Source organism: Seriola dumerili, unplaced genomic scaffold, assembly GCF_002260705.1.
Source record: "Seriola dumerili isolate Sdu_G_001 unplaced genomic scaffold, Sdu_1.0 BDQW01000190.1, whole genome shotgun sequence".
Taxonomy (NCBI): domain Eukaryota; kingdom Metazoa; phylum Chordata; class Actinopteri; order Carangiformes; family Carangidae; genus Seriola; species Seriola dumerili.
In genome coordinates, this window is record NW_019174445.1 from 719425 (window position 1) to 736222 (window position 16798).

General features: G+C 42.8%; 1 protein-coding gene across 1 annotated transcript; it reads left to right on the top strand.

Moving 5' to 3' along the window:
- Positions 1-838: 838 nt before the first annotated feature.
- On the top strand, positions 839-16739 carry tmem240 (transmembrane protein 240). Its single transcript, XM_022753185.1, has 4 exons — positions 839-1577; positions 1967-2073; positions 6240-6448; positions 16113-16739. The coding sequence occupies exons 1-4, from the start codon at positions 1521-1523 to the stop codon at positions 16265-16267; spliced, it is 528 nt and encodes a 175-aa protein (XP_022608906.1). The 5' UTR covers positions 839-1520; the 3' UTR covers positions 16268-16739.
- Positions 16740-16798: the final 59 nt, after the last annotated feature.

Consider the following 16798-nt stretch of genomic DNA (forward strand, 5'->3'; position numbering starts at 1 on the left):
GTCACAAATTTTACAACCATCCCTCCCTCTCCCCAACTGGATACATATGGGAACTGTTTTTTATTTTTATGTTTTTACTTTTTTGTTAAAATTTTGTTAAAATGCAGAGAAAGAAACCCCAGATATCCATGGTACAAAATCCCATTACGGAAAGCTTCCAGACCAGTGTCTCCTTAGTGAGTTATCTCAAATAGCAAAGTTTGCAAGTTTTTGGATGAAAATTATACAAGACAATGTCACTGAGACCCCCCCCCCATCGCTGCTTATTCAAAGGAACAACTCAGAGGGGTTTTATTTCCCCCCAAAAAAGAGTTCAGAATATAGAATTTGTCTGATTTGTATCCGAGACTCAGTTTTAGACGTTAAACATGATAGTAGGAGCAGAAACAGCAGGAACTGCGCAGAATCAGAAACTGAAGAACTGCAATGTCTAGAAGAGAAATATAAAGACACACACACACACACACACACACACACACACACACACACACTGAGGGGTAAAAGGGGTTAAGCCTCTGGACAAAAAGGAGGTTAAATCATCATGAAGAGTGTCATTCTTGAAGCCTCCGGTGCATCTGCAGGTATCCACTATAAATAATGAGCCTATAGGCCAATGCCATAGAGGCAGTTTGCAGTTCTCCCCCCTCATACCGCCCACTACACACACACACACACTATCTCTCTCTCTCTCTCTGTCTCTCTCTCTCTCTCTCACACACACACACACACATGCACACGCACGCGCAGGGACACGTGCACGCGCACATGTACTAGAGGTGGGAGTGGATGCTCGTGTAGCTGCTGGAAGCCAGGATGGGATGATCATGCGTGTCTGGCTTCAGGCGTTGATGCAGCTGCCGTTGCTGGATCCGGACTGGACTCGGGGCGTAGGGTGGGTCTAGTTCCCGACTGGAGCTATCTGGACCTCATGTCGATGTTATCAAGCAGGCTGCTGTTCCGAGAAAGACGAGGGCGATGGCCGTGAGAGGAGTTGGTGCAGCTCTTTGAAACGAGAGAAATTGACCGTTTTCACAGATGGAGGACAGAATTCGCCGGTAGCCTGTTAAAGCGCAGCCCCGGTTTGGAATAACTTGGAACAGGGCAGGACGGATACCGAGGCTCCCCTTAGAGGATATCGAATGAGCCCGTCTCTTGTTTTCTTGATGGTTTTCTAACCCGGGATAGAGAGAGAAAGGCGCCTGGAAGAACGGATCACTTTTGCATCGGTAATTAGGAGAGGACTGCCTCTTTGGAGCGAGCGGCAGCCGCATCCGACGGACCGGGAGGGGGGGATACTTGGATGGAGAGGGCGCAGTAAAGGGGCTGAGAGAGCGGCTTGCCGTGTGTAGGAGGGGGACGGAGGAAGACCGGGCAGTTTGAAGGGACGGGGAGCCAGGAGCGGCGCGGCGGCTCCATGAGCGGCTCCTGCCGGGACAGAGCGCCCAGAGCCCAGCCGGAGCGTCTCCACCGCCGCGGGTAAATTCCCGGGCTTCAGGACGGCGGCCAGTTTGGAAGTTTTGATGCATATGATCACAACCACCATGATTTTTATGATTCTTGGTGCTTCAGTTGTAATGGTAAGACATATTCACCTCCCTCAGCCACCATATGATTTTCTAATTTAGCCTACTCACTGAAGCTAACAGGCTATTTAATCAGATTGTTACAAATGTGCCTTAAATGTAGAGGAACTACCTTCCAGCAGGCCTATCAGTGACATGTGGAAGTAGGTTAGCCTACCTATAATTACCTGCTGTCATAAATAAATAATCTAAGTCCGTTTTGAGGCAAGAGTCCCCCCTCTTGGAATCGGGAGGGTCTACCAAGGCTATTTTCTGTCTTTTTCTTTATGATCCTTATTGTTGTTATTTATCTTAATAATGGAGAACAGGATGATTGGCTGTCTGTAGGAATAGCCTAGCCTATTGCTTGACATGTCCCAGCTGACTGGCATGGTTCTTTGCAGGCGATAGCCTGTTTAATGGACATGAACGCACTACTGGATCGCTTTCACAACTACATCTTACCGCATCTACGAGGGGAGGACCGCGTCTGTCACTGCAACTGTGGAAGGTAAATGCTCATCCTCGTACAAAATGTGGGATAAACACGGCGCTCTGTGTGTGTTGTGTTTTTATTTTCTTTTTTCTATTCTTAATTGCTGAAGAGGCCTCGAAGATTTCTGGCGGTGAAGCCCCGCAAAGCCAACGTGATATCAGCCCCGTCTGTGCCTCCACACAGCGGCTGATGTTTTCATACAGGTTTTTATTATTCGCTCTAACACACAGTCCGATGAAACGTTTGGCCGCGGTGTGTGTGTGTGTGTTTTTTTTTTTTTAAATATATGTATATACATACAGCCCATATTGGCTGCGAGGATTTCGGCTTTTGCTGCATATAGCCTACGAAGGTGTGTGTCGGAGCCATAAATAGGTAATGAACTGTGAGCAGTAGGAGGCCGTTCAAAAACAATCTGAGCATCAAGTGTGCAATTCACACGGACTCAGGCTGCACGGAGAATATAAACCTGCTGGGCCAATTATGATCGTATGAGTGTTGAGGTGAAGTGGTTATGGCTTAAGAAGTGCTGTAGGGCTCATCAGCCTACCTGCTGTTTGCTGTCACAGTGAGCAGGGTTGAAGTGGGGGGTGGGGGGCAGCAGCAAGACACTCATTAATATATTAATTCTGAATTCATCTGTATTATTATTTATTTTCCATCAACAGTGAGCAAGATGTAGGCTGTGTGGATGAGCAGACACACAACTGGGCCTCTGTTTTTTTAGTCTCTACAGGCTATGGCAACAATGTTGGACCAAGATTTAAAGTAGGAGTCATTTGAACCAATAGATTCACCCCTATATTGTCCTCAGATATTGGATCCTGATTGGCTCGTGTCCTACAGGCAGCCTAGCTACAGCCACTAGAAGAGATCAGTGGTTTAGGAAGGGGTAAATGTCACTATTCATGTCGGTGCAAGCTGAACAGATGCACATCAAACCAAAAACAGCAGTCTATAGTGTGCATGTGCTGCAGTGAGGGGGCTGGTGTGCTATAGCAGTTTGTAAGCAGCATTAACTGGCCACTTCCACTGTGTTTTTTTTTTTAACCTGTAAATGCAGAAATCCTTCATCCTCAGGTGATGTTAGATTATGGTTTTTAAAGTTTGGAAAGGCCTCTTGCAAAAAAGGAGCATGTTTGGAGATGATGTATCACTCACAATCTTATTTTGTAGTTTTGACATCCTTGCTTCTGCTAAAACAACTGTGATTATGAATGCAAGCAGGATTTTGAAAATTTGGAAAGCAGTGATTTCTTAATCTATAAAGAGATTATTTGTGTCCTGTACACATATTTGTTTAATAGGCGATGATCAGATAAAACTACCTACCACTGGACAGTATGCACAGTCAAACCCCTGGTCCTCATGTTAGTTTTCAGGTTACTGTAACCACGGTGTCTTTCACTGACCTGGAAACATCCATGAGTGAGAGTCAGTCATCTGTTTTCACGTAAACAGCAGAAAAACGTGGGATAGGTGGATGAATAGACCGGAGCTCAGGCTTCGCTTGCCTGCCCCTCCATCCGTAAGCCACGGAGGTGTCGTGACGCCCACAGCGCTCACCTTATCAGGCTCGAGGACACAGCCAGTGTCATTTTATTTGGCAGCCTCTGCGCTCTGATTTTGGATGTAGTTGTAGCTTCTCTGACGGGCCAAAGCCTGGCCTACAATAGCTGCTGCCTCTGTGGGAGAGGAGTGATCTAGGAGTTGGACAGTGTGTGTTGCTGGGTGAACCTTTATTGGTGTCATGCTGTTTTGCGAGGCTCCAGGATGCTTGATCTAAGATGATCTAAAAGCTCTTATTGGAGCATTTCCATCATAAAATTCATTTTTATACTAGAAAACAGAAAACAGAACAAAAGACACACAGTGAAAGATGTGTAGGGCGCAGGTGACCGGGACTTAGATATACAGGAAACTCCTCAGGGAATAGAAAGAAACCTGGAGTGAAGATGTTGCCTCATCTTTACACATAGCTTATCTTTGTTTATTGTGAGAAATGTTTTGGCGTTAATGGACCTTGGTGGCAGCATGGCTCAGGTCAGTGAGGTTTAATAGAGGGGGGTTTGATCCCCCATGTGGCCGTACTTCTTCAGTAAAGATACTTAAGGTGCTAATCTGCAACATCAGGTTTTTTTTCCTCCACGTTTAGGACAAAGTGCTGTTGTGTTTCTGCACTGCACTTCCCAGAGATCATCTGTCAATCAAACAGTGTGGGTGGATTTTCTTGTTTATGAAGTTGCATTTCGGTAGGTGGAGATTTCTCCTTTGTCTACAGCTGCTCGTGATTCTCACTTCTTCCTCAGTTTTACGCCAAACAAGTCGGAAACATCACTACATACTACGTACTACGTACCGGTCGACAAAAGATAGCAGCTTTCAGACATTTATTAAAATAGGTAGAATCATGTGGAACGTCCAGTGAAAGACACGATCACGTTGCATTACAGAAAATGTAGAATCCTTTGTTTTTTGGAGCTTGGCCCATATTAAGGATTAGAAGTCAGGATATCTCTGATTCCGCTGCATAAATCTTGACCGCACATTTTTTTTTTTATTAAATCTGTCTCCTGCAAGTCCTTTAGTTTTGAGAAGTATGATACCAAATTGGAGTATTCTTTCACAATGAAAACTTTTGGTAATGCCCTTCAAAAAACCTGCATCAGTCCAAACTTGTTATCAGTGTAAAATCCCAAAGTGTGTGAGTGTATCTGTTCTCACTCCCAGCAGTTAAATCTCTCAGCTCCCACTGTGTTCCCTCACAGCGTTTGTCAGACAACTGCCCGTGTTGTTAGTTTTTGTTAGAAGCTTTCATCCCCTCTCAGGAGGCCAGGTAATACCACTATAGTAAGACTTTCATATCAACTGGATGTATCTGTTTTACAGGGGAGCTGAGTCAGTGCTGGACCATGTGTGGCAAAATGAATGCAAGGAAATTAATGATTATTGAGGAGTTGCTGCTGCAACAGCTGATATACACATCTGCATGTGATGTTACCATGCATGTCCCTTAGCTGTAATGCAGCAGACTGATGTTTTCTATGATCTACTGCAAACATAAGCTGTCTTTAAATTAACAGTCTGTCAGTGTAACATTTCCATATTTTTCACCACAGTTCCTCCTTCCTCTCCCATGGGATGTGAGCACCTGGTTAGTAGCAAACACACCCTGTGGATTTGTGGAAAACAATTAAAATTGGCTTCATATTGAGATCTTTCAGGTTTCTCCTATTTGGAACAAATTTAAACTTGACTTTCTAGGTTTTATTTTGGATTTAAAATAGGATTTTAATTCCAAAATGACATAAAAAAAAGATGACAAGTTAATTAGTTGATTAGTATAACTCCAGAATTTTTAGATTAATTGAAAGGTTTTTATTCAGCAGGTACCTATTTCGATATGGGAGTCAGTGCCTTGCTGAAAGGCACCTCTGCAGGAGGTAGCGGTGGTGCACTCTCTCTTTTCCGGCCGTGAGCTTTTTCTGCTAATTCACAATCACAAACCGACCATAAACGTCTCTACCTAAAGTGCAGCCTGGGAACACCCAGCAAAGTGTGGATTAGTGCAGTCTGATTAAAATTTCAAAATTTCAAGACATCATTTGATGTAGCGGTTGTACGTAGAATAACATCTTCATTGTAACCCCTTATATATGTGTATATACAGTATAAAGTCCAATAGTGTTCAAGGTTCTCGGGGTCGAGGAAAATTTGGAAAGTCACTTTTCAAGGTAAGGTTATACAGACGAGTAAATTAAAGGAAACACCTGAATAGATGAATGGAGAAAGATGACAAATGCAGACGCTGCTGTAAAGGATTTGATGAAATGATGTGAATCATATGGTTTAGTCCTCACAGGCACCAGATCTCAATGAAACCAAACACTTTTGGAGATTTAGGAGCGATGTGTTAAACGGAACTCTTCACCATCGTCATCAAAACACCAAATGAAGGAATACATTTATTAACAATTCTGTTCATCTTTCCAGTGGAGTTCACACTGAGGCTGGTGGTTTTTCCTTTAATTTGTCATCTCTATGTCTTAGAGACGTCTAAGAAATGTTAATTCATATCTTAAATTCATACAATTATACGTTGGTTGAAGGACTCTTACAAGGACACATGTATATGCATATCCAACCCTCTCATCACCTCTCTCTGTCTGTCCTCCCTCCAGACATCATGTCCACTATGTAATCCCGTATGATGGGGACCATTCCTTGGTGGACTCATCGGAAAACTACTTTGTGAGTGACAGTGTGACCAAGCAGGAGATGGACTTGATGTTGGGGCTGCTGCTGGGCTTCTGCATTAGCTGGCTGCTGCTGTGGCTGGACGGAGTCCTACACTGTGCCGTCAGGGCCTGGAGGGCGAGCCGCTACTATGGTGAGCTGGACATTGTCTGCTGCAGATACACATGGACACAACTTGAGCAAGATATCAGCTAAATATCACAAACCCTTCTCTGTTAGGCTACATGACAGGAAAAAACATGTCACAAAAAAACAAAATCTTAATTTGCCAAGTAAAATAACAACAGTCTCCATAATTCAGAGCAGGATTTGTGGTGGAACAAATCCTGTGTGTGCAGAAATATAAGTATCCACCTTGTATACATCCATCTGTATGTGTAAGTGCTTGCCAGGTTAACACAGCAGTTGGTGGAGCTCTAGAAAATGACCTTCCCCCCATTGCTTGGCCCATTTTTGGCTCTTCTCACAGATTTTTCTCTCAGTTTACTGCGACCTCTTGGAAAATCACAGCTAAACCTTCCAACTGTGTGATGATTCAGACGGAGGCTATCAGCAGAGGTGAAACTAAATTTAAATGGCTGTCTCTTTTGGAAAGCCTCAATACCTCAAATCTTATCAGACTAATAATCCTCTTAATTTGTTTTCAGGAAACAGCAGTAGTCATATGCTAACGTAATAGCACCATCATTAAGTGTAATTACTATGATTTGAATATATTAAACTCAAAATTAATAAGACAACACAAATTCATACCTTAATGAGAACTGCAAGTGTTGTAAAACAGAAGTGATTGCAATGATCGTTTTATACGTATTTACAGTTAAAAATATGACATTAAGCTGCAAAAACTTTGCACCCGTTTGCCCAGCTCAGGATAAACCAGACCATGAAACTATCATGTAAATCAAATGATGATTGTCACTCAAGGGTTACTTCCTGTTTTCAGTAGGTTGGCACTATGAGTAAGGCATCATATTAGCATGCAGATGTCTTCAGTGTGGGACTGTCATCAAACGTGTGAAGTTTGGGGCAGATTGGACAATGTATATTATGGTTATAACAACTTCCTGTTTAATGGTGAAAAAATCAAAATTCACTGCGAAATTCGCCACGCTCCCACATGCAGATCCTCCAATGAAAAAGCTCAAAAGCTTCACAATTTTGCATCACAATGGTTTTAAGATAAGACAGACCAAATATGACCTTGATTTGACTAATTCTGTGGGAGGAGTTTGTTAAAGTATGACTTCCTTAAATTGCAGAAACGACACCAAAATTGCAGAGTAAATTCAAAATGGCTGATTTCCTGTTGGGTTTAGGGTATGGGTACAGGAGGCTTTTTTGTGAGTCTTGGCGTGTTTCATGTGCCTACCAATTTTGGTACATGGAGGTGAAACACAGAGGGGAGGCTGCCTAATTTGAGTTTTGTTGGGGGCGCTATTAAGCCATTTTGCCATGTCCATGTGTAATAATATGTGGAGCAATTTCAATCGGGTTATTTTAATGGCAACATTGTACTTCAGAAGTGCTTTGCCCTGGTAGTGTGTATCAGTATTATCCCGTTAGCTAAAATGTTGCGTTAGCATCGAGCAGAGAAGTTGGTATCCTTGTAACCACTGATGTCAAACAAAGTCACCTCACATCATATTTGGTTGAATCACTTTTCAGCGTTTGGTTTTGGTTTTGGTTTGGTTCAAATATCAAACCTTTGTTTCAACCCAAGTCTGACTCAGTTCTCTGCTAGATCCAGTGCACTGTTGTGTTATGCTAAGTTGAACCTTTAATGATCTCACTGGGGACGCTGCAAAACCAAAACAGCAAAGTAATGCAGTAAAAGTGAAATAGAATATTAATAGGAACCGAAATAATGAGTTAAACACTTGAGTTAAACCTAATTGTGAAGACTAAAAATAGCTTTGCAGGCTATGCCTTAAAGTTAGCTAAATGGACAAATGGAAATTCCCTCAATTTACATTCATGATCACAGCATCCATGGCTACATACCTGCCTAGGCTAGTAATAAATGAAAAAGTATTTTACTTATGGATTAAAACTATAAATTAGAAATAGGATAATGTGAGTTTTGAGGAAGGATTTAAAAGACGATGCTTACTTTGCATGCCTGCAATCCTCCGGCGCAGACTTCCACAGCTGAGTGTTACCTGATGGTAAACATAGGTCTCCCATGAGGAGAGACATGGAAATCACTGGAAGGGCTCGGAAAGAGGCTCTCAAGCAGCAATCAGGCTCACGTGGGGCCGACAAATCACACAAATAAGCTGACTTTAAAACTTAAAAATCAGTTCTAAATTTGACCGACAATCTGTGAAGAGGGACAGGGACTCAAGTAATTTGGCCACTTCTCTCAGAGAGTGTGATTAGCCCAGAAGGAGGGTTCTGAATTAACGGTAGTATGTTGATATTTCTCCTGCTAAGACCACGATCACGTCACAACAATCAAGGACGGAGGAGCTAAAAGCAGGAATGACCTTCACCAGGACAGCAAGTAAAAGAATTATGAGAGAGCCATGGTATAATGCAGGATACATCTATATTAAAAGGCTTTATTAAACAGCTTTAAAACTGTGTGTCAGTTGCATAACAGTGAAATTAAATCTGTCAGTGGATGTTATTCCCCAAGGACAGTGTATAAATAGAGAATAATCAGGGACCCTAGTTAGACCCTTGGGGAACTCCACAAGAGGCAGTTTTATCAGAAGTAAACCAGTCTAGCACCACATCAGCTTTTCACAGAATTTATTCAAATATGACGGAGTATTAAAGTGTAAAGTATAAAGTGAAATAAAATTAAACCAGCTACCAGCAAATTTTTCCAGCACGTAACTCCCCATAAAACTGTCATTATTACATTTTAGTATATGTACAGATTAACCAAATGAGATACATAGACTCCATAGTTAATACACTGAAATGAGAGTGGTGTCCATCTTCTCATGCAATTTTCAGAAAAAAATAATAAGCTTATTTCCAACAATGTCAAACTATATCCTACAGAAATCAAAACCGTTTTGATCTTTCTACACTTAACCTGCTTCAATAGAGTGCAAGCGGCGTATGAGGTGGCAGGTGTGACGTAGAAGCTCTATCAGAAAATTAAAGTAATTTCTTTTCACAGCTTTTAAGTGTTGGCAGAGACAGTACAATACATTTTCTACTCGAATTCAGCCAAGACGAGCCATGTGAAGTACGTGCTTATTTGCCTGTATTGTTTACAGTGTTGTTTACTTGTGGCACGGAGCTGTAGATTCCATTCAACATGAATGACATGTGCCGTCTCGTATGCCAAATTGAAATGGAGTGGAAACCATGCCCAGCTGGCAACTGGCACTATTCAGGTTTTGAAGGTGTAATACGTCCTAACGGGAGACTCAGGGAGATGTCACTCAAGACCGGTCTGTACACATCCATACAGTCCTTTAAAAGAGGTCAGATTATCCAAAGTAATTAAAATCACCTCTGTGGGCTCACCAAGTGGGCAACTAATGAACATTAATGCAATTAATGACATTACTTCTCCCTCAAGAGTCGCTGTACGACCCAGAAGTGTGTGTCCACCCCAATCATTGACAACGTTGTCATTGCGCAGTAAATCAGTGGTTAGCACTGTTACATCAGCACTCTATCTCTCTGTATGATTCTACGTTAGCTCTCTGCATCTTTGCATGCTTTTGGAAACTCAGTATTAGCCATATGAATGGGAGTGTCAACACAGTAATATGACATAGGGAAAAACATGACAATAAGAAATTACATACAATTTAAGGGTGTAGGTTTGGTCTCAACATTGGTGGGGACACAACCTTTTAAAAGCCCTATATGTAAGTTTATGTTACAAGTTCAGCATCAAACTTCATAGAGCTGTCTCCAGGGGTGGAAAGAAACTCTGGTTTTCAGTCTATTTCTATCACTTTTTTTCTTCTGATGAAGTTAGCATGCTAACCAGCTAGCCCCAGCCTGTCTCATCACTTTCCGATACCGAGTCACTGTAGCATCCAGTATATCCTGAAGAAGTAGCTGCTGCTATGAGGACGTATTATTACCTCTTGTCTTGTAAAAGCAACAATGGCTGAAGCTGTTGGCACAACTGGGAAGTAAACAGCTGTTAATGCTAATGCTAGCTATGTAGCAATAGCGAAACTTACTGTCAACCAAATGTTTTTTTTCTAATTACTTCACTCCAAAAAGTACAACAAGTTTTCTCCAATATTGGTCGGGACATGTCCCTGACATCCATTTGCAAACCTGCACCCTTGTTACAATTACAAATTTACATGGTGCATAAAATGTGGATTAAATTTACAGATATGCAGGAATCCACAGACACATCAGCTGTGTCCCAATTCAGGCGGCGCATCCCTCGGAGGATGCGTTCTATGAAGTTGTAGCCACGAAGGCCGAACCGAAATGAGATGGTCTGGTCTCCGGAGGATTTTCACTGTGCATCACCAGCTGTTCCCAACCTTACCGTTGCATCACATACTCGTAACTTTTTTTCACAGACACTTGAGGTTTTAAGACCCGTGATTTTAACAGTTGTACCGTTAGTTGTTGAACTGAGCTGAAACCCAATACTTACATTTAAAAGTGTAATCCTCAGGCTCTCTGTTGGTGCTGTTTGCTTTAATTACCTGCGCTCAATGAATCTTGGGATAGGTTGGGCCCAGGAAAAGAAGTCCGCATTTCTCGGCCGCATTTGAACGAAATGGGACAGTCTAGTCGCACCGCTGTGACGTAATCGGTCTTCAAATGCAGCCTCTGAAGGATGCGGCCCCTGAATTGGGACACAGCTTTCAAGTGTCTGGGAGTGTAGATGCATATAGATATAGATATATATATCTATATCTATATATATATATGTGTAGTGCACAGCATGACAATTCACATTCCACTAAAGATAACATGAATTAATATTCACTACTGCCTAAAAATTAGCTGTCTGATGAGAAACATTGCTTTTGTGTGATAAACGCAGTGAGTGAGTCTGGTTCAAACCCGAGAAACAGAGACTGAGAAATGACTTCACTCCCACCATCTGCTGTGCTGTAGTGAAAGCTTCATTCCCACATACCATGTGTTTAAATCGTGATGTGATAGTTGCTCCTTAATTTCCTGTCTCCTGTCAGCAGCAACCCCCCCCCCTTCTCTGAAATATCTTTTTCATCTCCTCCTGACACATGACGGATGCATGTTACCACAGTACAAGAAAAGGAACGAAGCAGATTTAATGAGACAGAACGTGGTGTGCAGTTCACAAGTATCTCTTGGCTTGTGTGGCTGTTGCAGACACAAGCAAAAAAATAAAATAAAAAAAAGCTTTTAGTGACACAGTAAAGCTAAGCAGCTATTAGATGCACGTGTGAAATCACGACATGACAGCATGAAATCCTTCATAGTCTGGCGCTCGGCTGAAGAGTCATCAACCGCCCAACTACACAGAGTGTTAGCATCCTGGATTACAGTGTTTTACTTTCGTTTCACTGCTTCTTGACCCTGCCAGGATTAAGATCTACGGGGGGGTGGGCACTCACAAAGTTTTTTATTTTCTTTTGCCCCAAATTAGCTAAATTTATAGGTTTGCTGAAAATAAAAGCCTTTAAAAACAGGATTTGGAGGAACTCAGGTTGAATGTTGTGTGTGCTCTCCTGCTGTCAGGGCAGGCCTGTGTTGTGGAGGTGGCCTGGTTCCTCAGTTTTAAAGATAATGCTAAAGTAGGTGATATGTGACCTGGATATTTGGACCGCCATGGAAAAGCTCCTCAGGCAAAGATGGGAAAGTATCAAGCAACGATCAGATCAGACGAATGACGGCTATTACTCAGAAGTTATCTGAACATGTACTGAAGCAGGGTTTTTAAGATAAAAAAAATATCACGTGCGAATCAGATTCTTCAGTGTTTATTGTTTTGTTTAGTTTTTTCAGATGTGGCTCCAATAAACAAGGTGCTTGAATTATACAAGCTTTAATAGTTGCAGGCTTCTGCTTTGCGCAGAGGTGTGGAAGGTTTTGCAGCAGCGGCTGAGACAATGCTGTTTTCTCCAGTGCATTAGTACAACAGTGTAAAATACATCATCATAAAAAAACACCCAGAGAGGAGGAAGCATCCATATTCATTAGCAGCAGTTACAGAGTGGGGGATATAGGCTTCTTCTTTTGCACTGGGAGGGAATATCCCCTCGCTTGTGTGTGTGTGTGTGTGTGTGTGAGTGTGTGTGTCGGCCGTGACGTTGATGCTAGGTCAGACTCGTTTAGCCTCGCCGAGATGAGGAGTGAAGGTGAGGCTGACAGGGCGGGGTAGGGTGTGTGTGTGTGTGTGTGTGTGTGTGTGTGTGGGTGTTGGGGGTGCGGGATGGAGATGCTGTCATATCCCCACCCCCCACTTGCACACACACACACACACACACACACACATACACACATTCTCTCTGCCAGAGCTATAAATAGAATGAGAGAGAGCAGCTGGAATGGCAAGTGAGAAACACACACACACACACACACACACACACACACACACAGCGCATTGAGATACACGTTGATTCCCATTGCCTTTTTTTTCCCCCTCCTAATTCCATCTCTAGCTCCTCCCTCTCCCCTCCCTCTTCACTTATTGAATCTCCTCCTGGCCATTTCCTTTACACTGCTTCCTGCTGCAACTACTTTTTTTTTTTCTTCTTATCGCTAATGTGCCGTGAATATCCGATACCAGAGTCTGTTGTTTTTGCAAAGACACGGGGGGAAAGAGAAACACACACACACAAAAAATATATATATATATATATATATCTCAGAAATGGAGAAAATGATGACTTGGCGTTCAGCATTAAACCCCCACCCCCCACCTTACCCTCCTCCTCCTCCTCCTCCTCCTCCTCTTCTTCTCCTTTGCCTCTCCTCTAACAGAGCATAACAATTGTGTCTTCGCCTCCCGTTTTCTGCCCCTTGCATTATCATTTCTCCCGACTCCATCTCCGTCTCCATCCTTTTATTCAAATGAGAAAAACCTGTCTTCGTTGCCCCTTTTCCTTTGGATACCCTTCAGAGCAGTCCTTGTGGACAGCATACCCATTCACAGCTATAAATAACTCACTCCTCTCCCTCCCTCCTCACCTCTCCTCCACCCAACACCTCACCTCCCCCTCCTCTCCTCCCCAACTACACCACCACCACCACCACCACCCCTCCACTCGCTCATCCTCCAGCAGGGCCATTTGCTACTGGGTTTGCTTGTCTGGGGCTCTCCCCTCCTTCCCTCTCTCTCTCTCTCTCTCTCACGCTCACTCTCTCTCTCTCTCCTGTCTCTGTGGACCTCGCTCCGCCTCACCGGCTCCACTTTATAACCCGACAAGCCCGAATGTCTGCTCCGCCATTCCCCTCTTCACATTGTACACCACACGTTCATGAAATCCTGCTTCGTTTCCGGACGGCCACTGATTTCACAACGCTTGGTCTCATCCCTCTGACCGTAGAGGGATGACGCCCAGTCACATGTGCAACAACGCAGAAGGTTGGGAATCAAGGGCAACGCCGCGATGCACTTGGAGAGATTGGCGCCATTTACCGATCGCATCCAATATATCAGCTTCCCGAGCTTTTATCTACGTCACTGTAAAACGCTCAGCCCCTACTTCCCAGAATTAAAAGTTGTTCCAGCTGTGATAAAGCCGGCGGCTAAAAAGACACATTAAAACATCCGCTTTCTCCCGTCTGAGGTCCGTGTGGAGCTCCGAACTCGCTTTTATGCAGTGGAGTACAAAAACCTCCAGGCGTCTGATTCTGAGTCTTTTTTTTTTGGTTTCACTGGATCTTTGAAAATATTAAATGAAGTATGGAAGATATGATTTAGAGACACAGGACTTCAGAACTGTTTCCTCGTCAGGGTAGGACAGTGATCTTTAGGCCGCCGTGGGAATGAATCACATCATGCATCACGTCAGAGATAGCACAAACTGACAGCCCCAAATTATTTTTCTACATGTTCCAGGAGAAAAAAAACGAGCTTGCTTGGACTCGGACACGTACAGTTCCCAGCACAGAGATTAGCGGTCTGTGTTGCTGGTTGTTGATATGTCCCGTCTGCCTCTAACTGGATTTGGAGCCAGAAAACCAGGCTAAGAAGGATTTTACACCATTGTGTGTCTTGATCTCATGAGTGTGTCTTATAGCAGCTTGGCTTTGGAGTCTGCGAAAGGCCGCATTCAGTTTTCTTTGCTCGCGTCTGCACAGCTACACAAGGGAGACAATGTTGGCGAACAATAAACCGCGGAGACTGAGATTACACAGTTTTGTGTATATGTGAGCAGAAGTAAAGAAGGGAAACGGAGGATGAAATAATCAATATTGTGAAATGTTGTGATTTTGATAGAATACGGAGGCGTTTCCTCCCTGGGTCTGAAATGTTCTGTTTCCTCTCACTTTCAAATTTATGGCTGTTTGTCATTGAAACTCTGTGTAATCTAAAATGTCAGTGTATAATCATAACTTCAGTTTGATTCTGGCTGTGGGCATTTGTTGCATGTCGTATACTTTATTTTATCCCCATGTTTCCCATCTGTTTCTGTTTGTACTCTATTCAATCTATATACACACTGTTTATAACAAACTAGCTTATCCAATATGTTATCAATTTTTTTTAATGTTTTCGGGGTCGATATCTCAGTAGCGTCTTTGGGGAATTTTTTCAAATTTGGCACAAATGTCCTCTTGGACTCAAGGATGAACTGATTAGATTTTGGTGGTCAAAGGTCAAAGTTCAGTGTGACCTCACAAAACACATTTTGGCATCTTGAATGTGATATCTTAAGACCACCTTGAGGGAATTAGTTTACATTTGGCGCAAACATTCACTAGGACTCAAGGATGATTCAAATTTGGTGGGAAAAGGTCAAAGGTCAAGGTCACTGTGACATCATAATGCTCTGCAAAAACACTTCTGGTCATTATTCAGCTCTGTAACTCGGGAAGAAGAGACTGTGACCATATTTCCTGCAGCTTGAGTGGTTGATAATATACATAACAACATTGTTTAATGGTGTCCGCTTTCCTGGCTCCTATCTTTGCACTTTGTGTAACCTTTAAAAAAAAGAAAGAAATCAAGTCACTTTCTAATACATATGTCTGGAAAGGATTAATTTGTTAATCTTACCCTGAAAATCGTCGAATCAAAACCTCAGTATTTGTAAAATCCACGCCACGGCCCTGACACTGTTCCCTCTCAATTGTTTATTAAACTGAAACAATTTAATAATGTAGTAAATAAAGACACTGCAGGTTTGATTCTGCTTCGTTAAAAACAAAAAAAGTGTGGACATTTTATTCATGTATTTTCCCTTCAGGCTTATTTAGTGCATATGTATCCAACTGTGTATTACTCAAGGCTGGAAAATGAAAGTGGGAAACTGCATGTCCAATTATTTGTGGTAATTAAATTAAATGGGCGTCAAAGCAGCTGTTGCATTTTCATTAATCTTGAGGCCCTTAGTCAAAATATAGTCTAAATATCTTTCATAAATTTATTTTTCAGTTGATATTATTTGAATATTCTTTAATAAATGTATGTTTCATTATGTTATCACTTAAACAAATTTGGAAACAATAGGCTGGGTGGGTTTGTGGTGGGAGGGTGGTAATAAACCCACTGCTTATTTTTGACACAGGGCACCTATCGCAGGTTAATCTGGTCCTGGAGTTATCTGTGATTCTTTACTCTATGATACAACCAATCCTTCAGTAACACCTGCAACACCTGCCTCCTCTGACAGCCTCTCCTCTCTTTCCTCCAGATACCCCCTCCTGGTCATGGCTGCCCCAGTTCTGCAACCTTCGAGACCTCCGTCGCCGAGCGCAGCTCCGACAACTGGAGGATTCCAGCGGCAACATGGTCCACATCAAGCAGAAGCTCTACCACAACGGCCACCCCAGCCCCCGCCACCTCTGACTCTGAAAAACTAAACAACAAAATCAAAAACAAACAAAAAAAAAACAAACAAACCTAGATCCCCTTCCTCTAAAAAAAAACCTCCTCCCTTCCTTTCCAAAACCCCTCACCTCCCTTTCCAAACTGCCCCATGGCCAACTATTGCCTCAGAGACCCTGGAAAACTGCCCTCCCACTGTTCATAACATGGCCCCCTTAAACCCCCAATGACAGGACTTTCTTATGACTAAACCTGGCCCCTGTCAGCACTAAAAAAAAATCCCAAAATGGAGCAAGATGACGATTATTTGTTGCCACTGAAATCTTGTCTTATGTCCATGTCCACCATTGTGGGAGGAGGAAGGAAAAAAAAAACATTTTTAAGGGTGTTTTTTCTGTATAGAGACATTTTCTGTGTTCATTGTTAAACTTGGCATGCTCTTTTAGAACAGGGTAAGATGTGGGCAGTGTATGGAACAGGGCGGCAAGACGGGTGTCATGATATTTTTTTTCTCTAGTGGGTGGGAGGGGGACTTTGTTGGAGTGGGGAGGG

Coding starts and splice junctions, on each gene's coding strand:
- tmem240 (XM_022753185.1), top strand. CDS start 1,521: ATGCATATGATCACAACCACCATGATTTTTATGATTCTTGGTGCTTCA. Junction 2,074..6,239: donor TGTCACTGCAACTGTGGAAG/GTAAATGCTCAT, acceptor TCCTCCCTCCAG/ACATCATGTCCACTATGTAA. Junction 6,449..16,112: donor GAGGGCGAGCCGCTACTATG/GTGAGCTGGACA, acceptor TCTTTCCTCCAG/ATACCCCCTCCTGGTCATGG.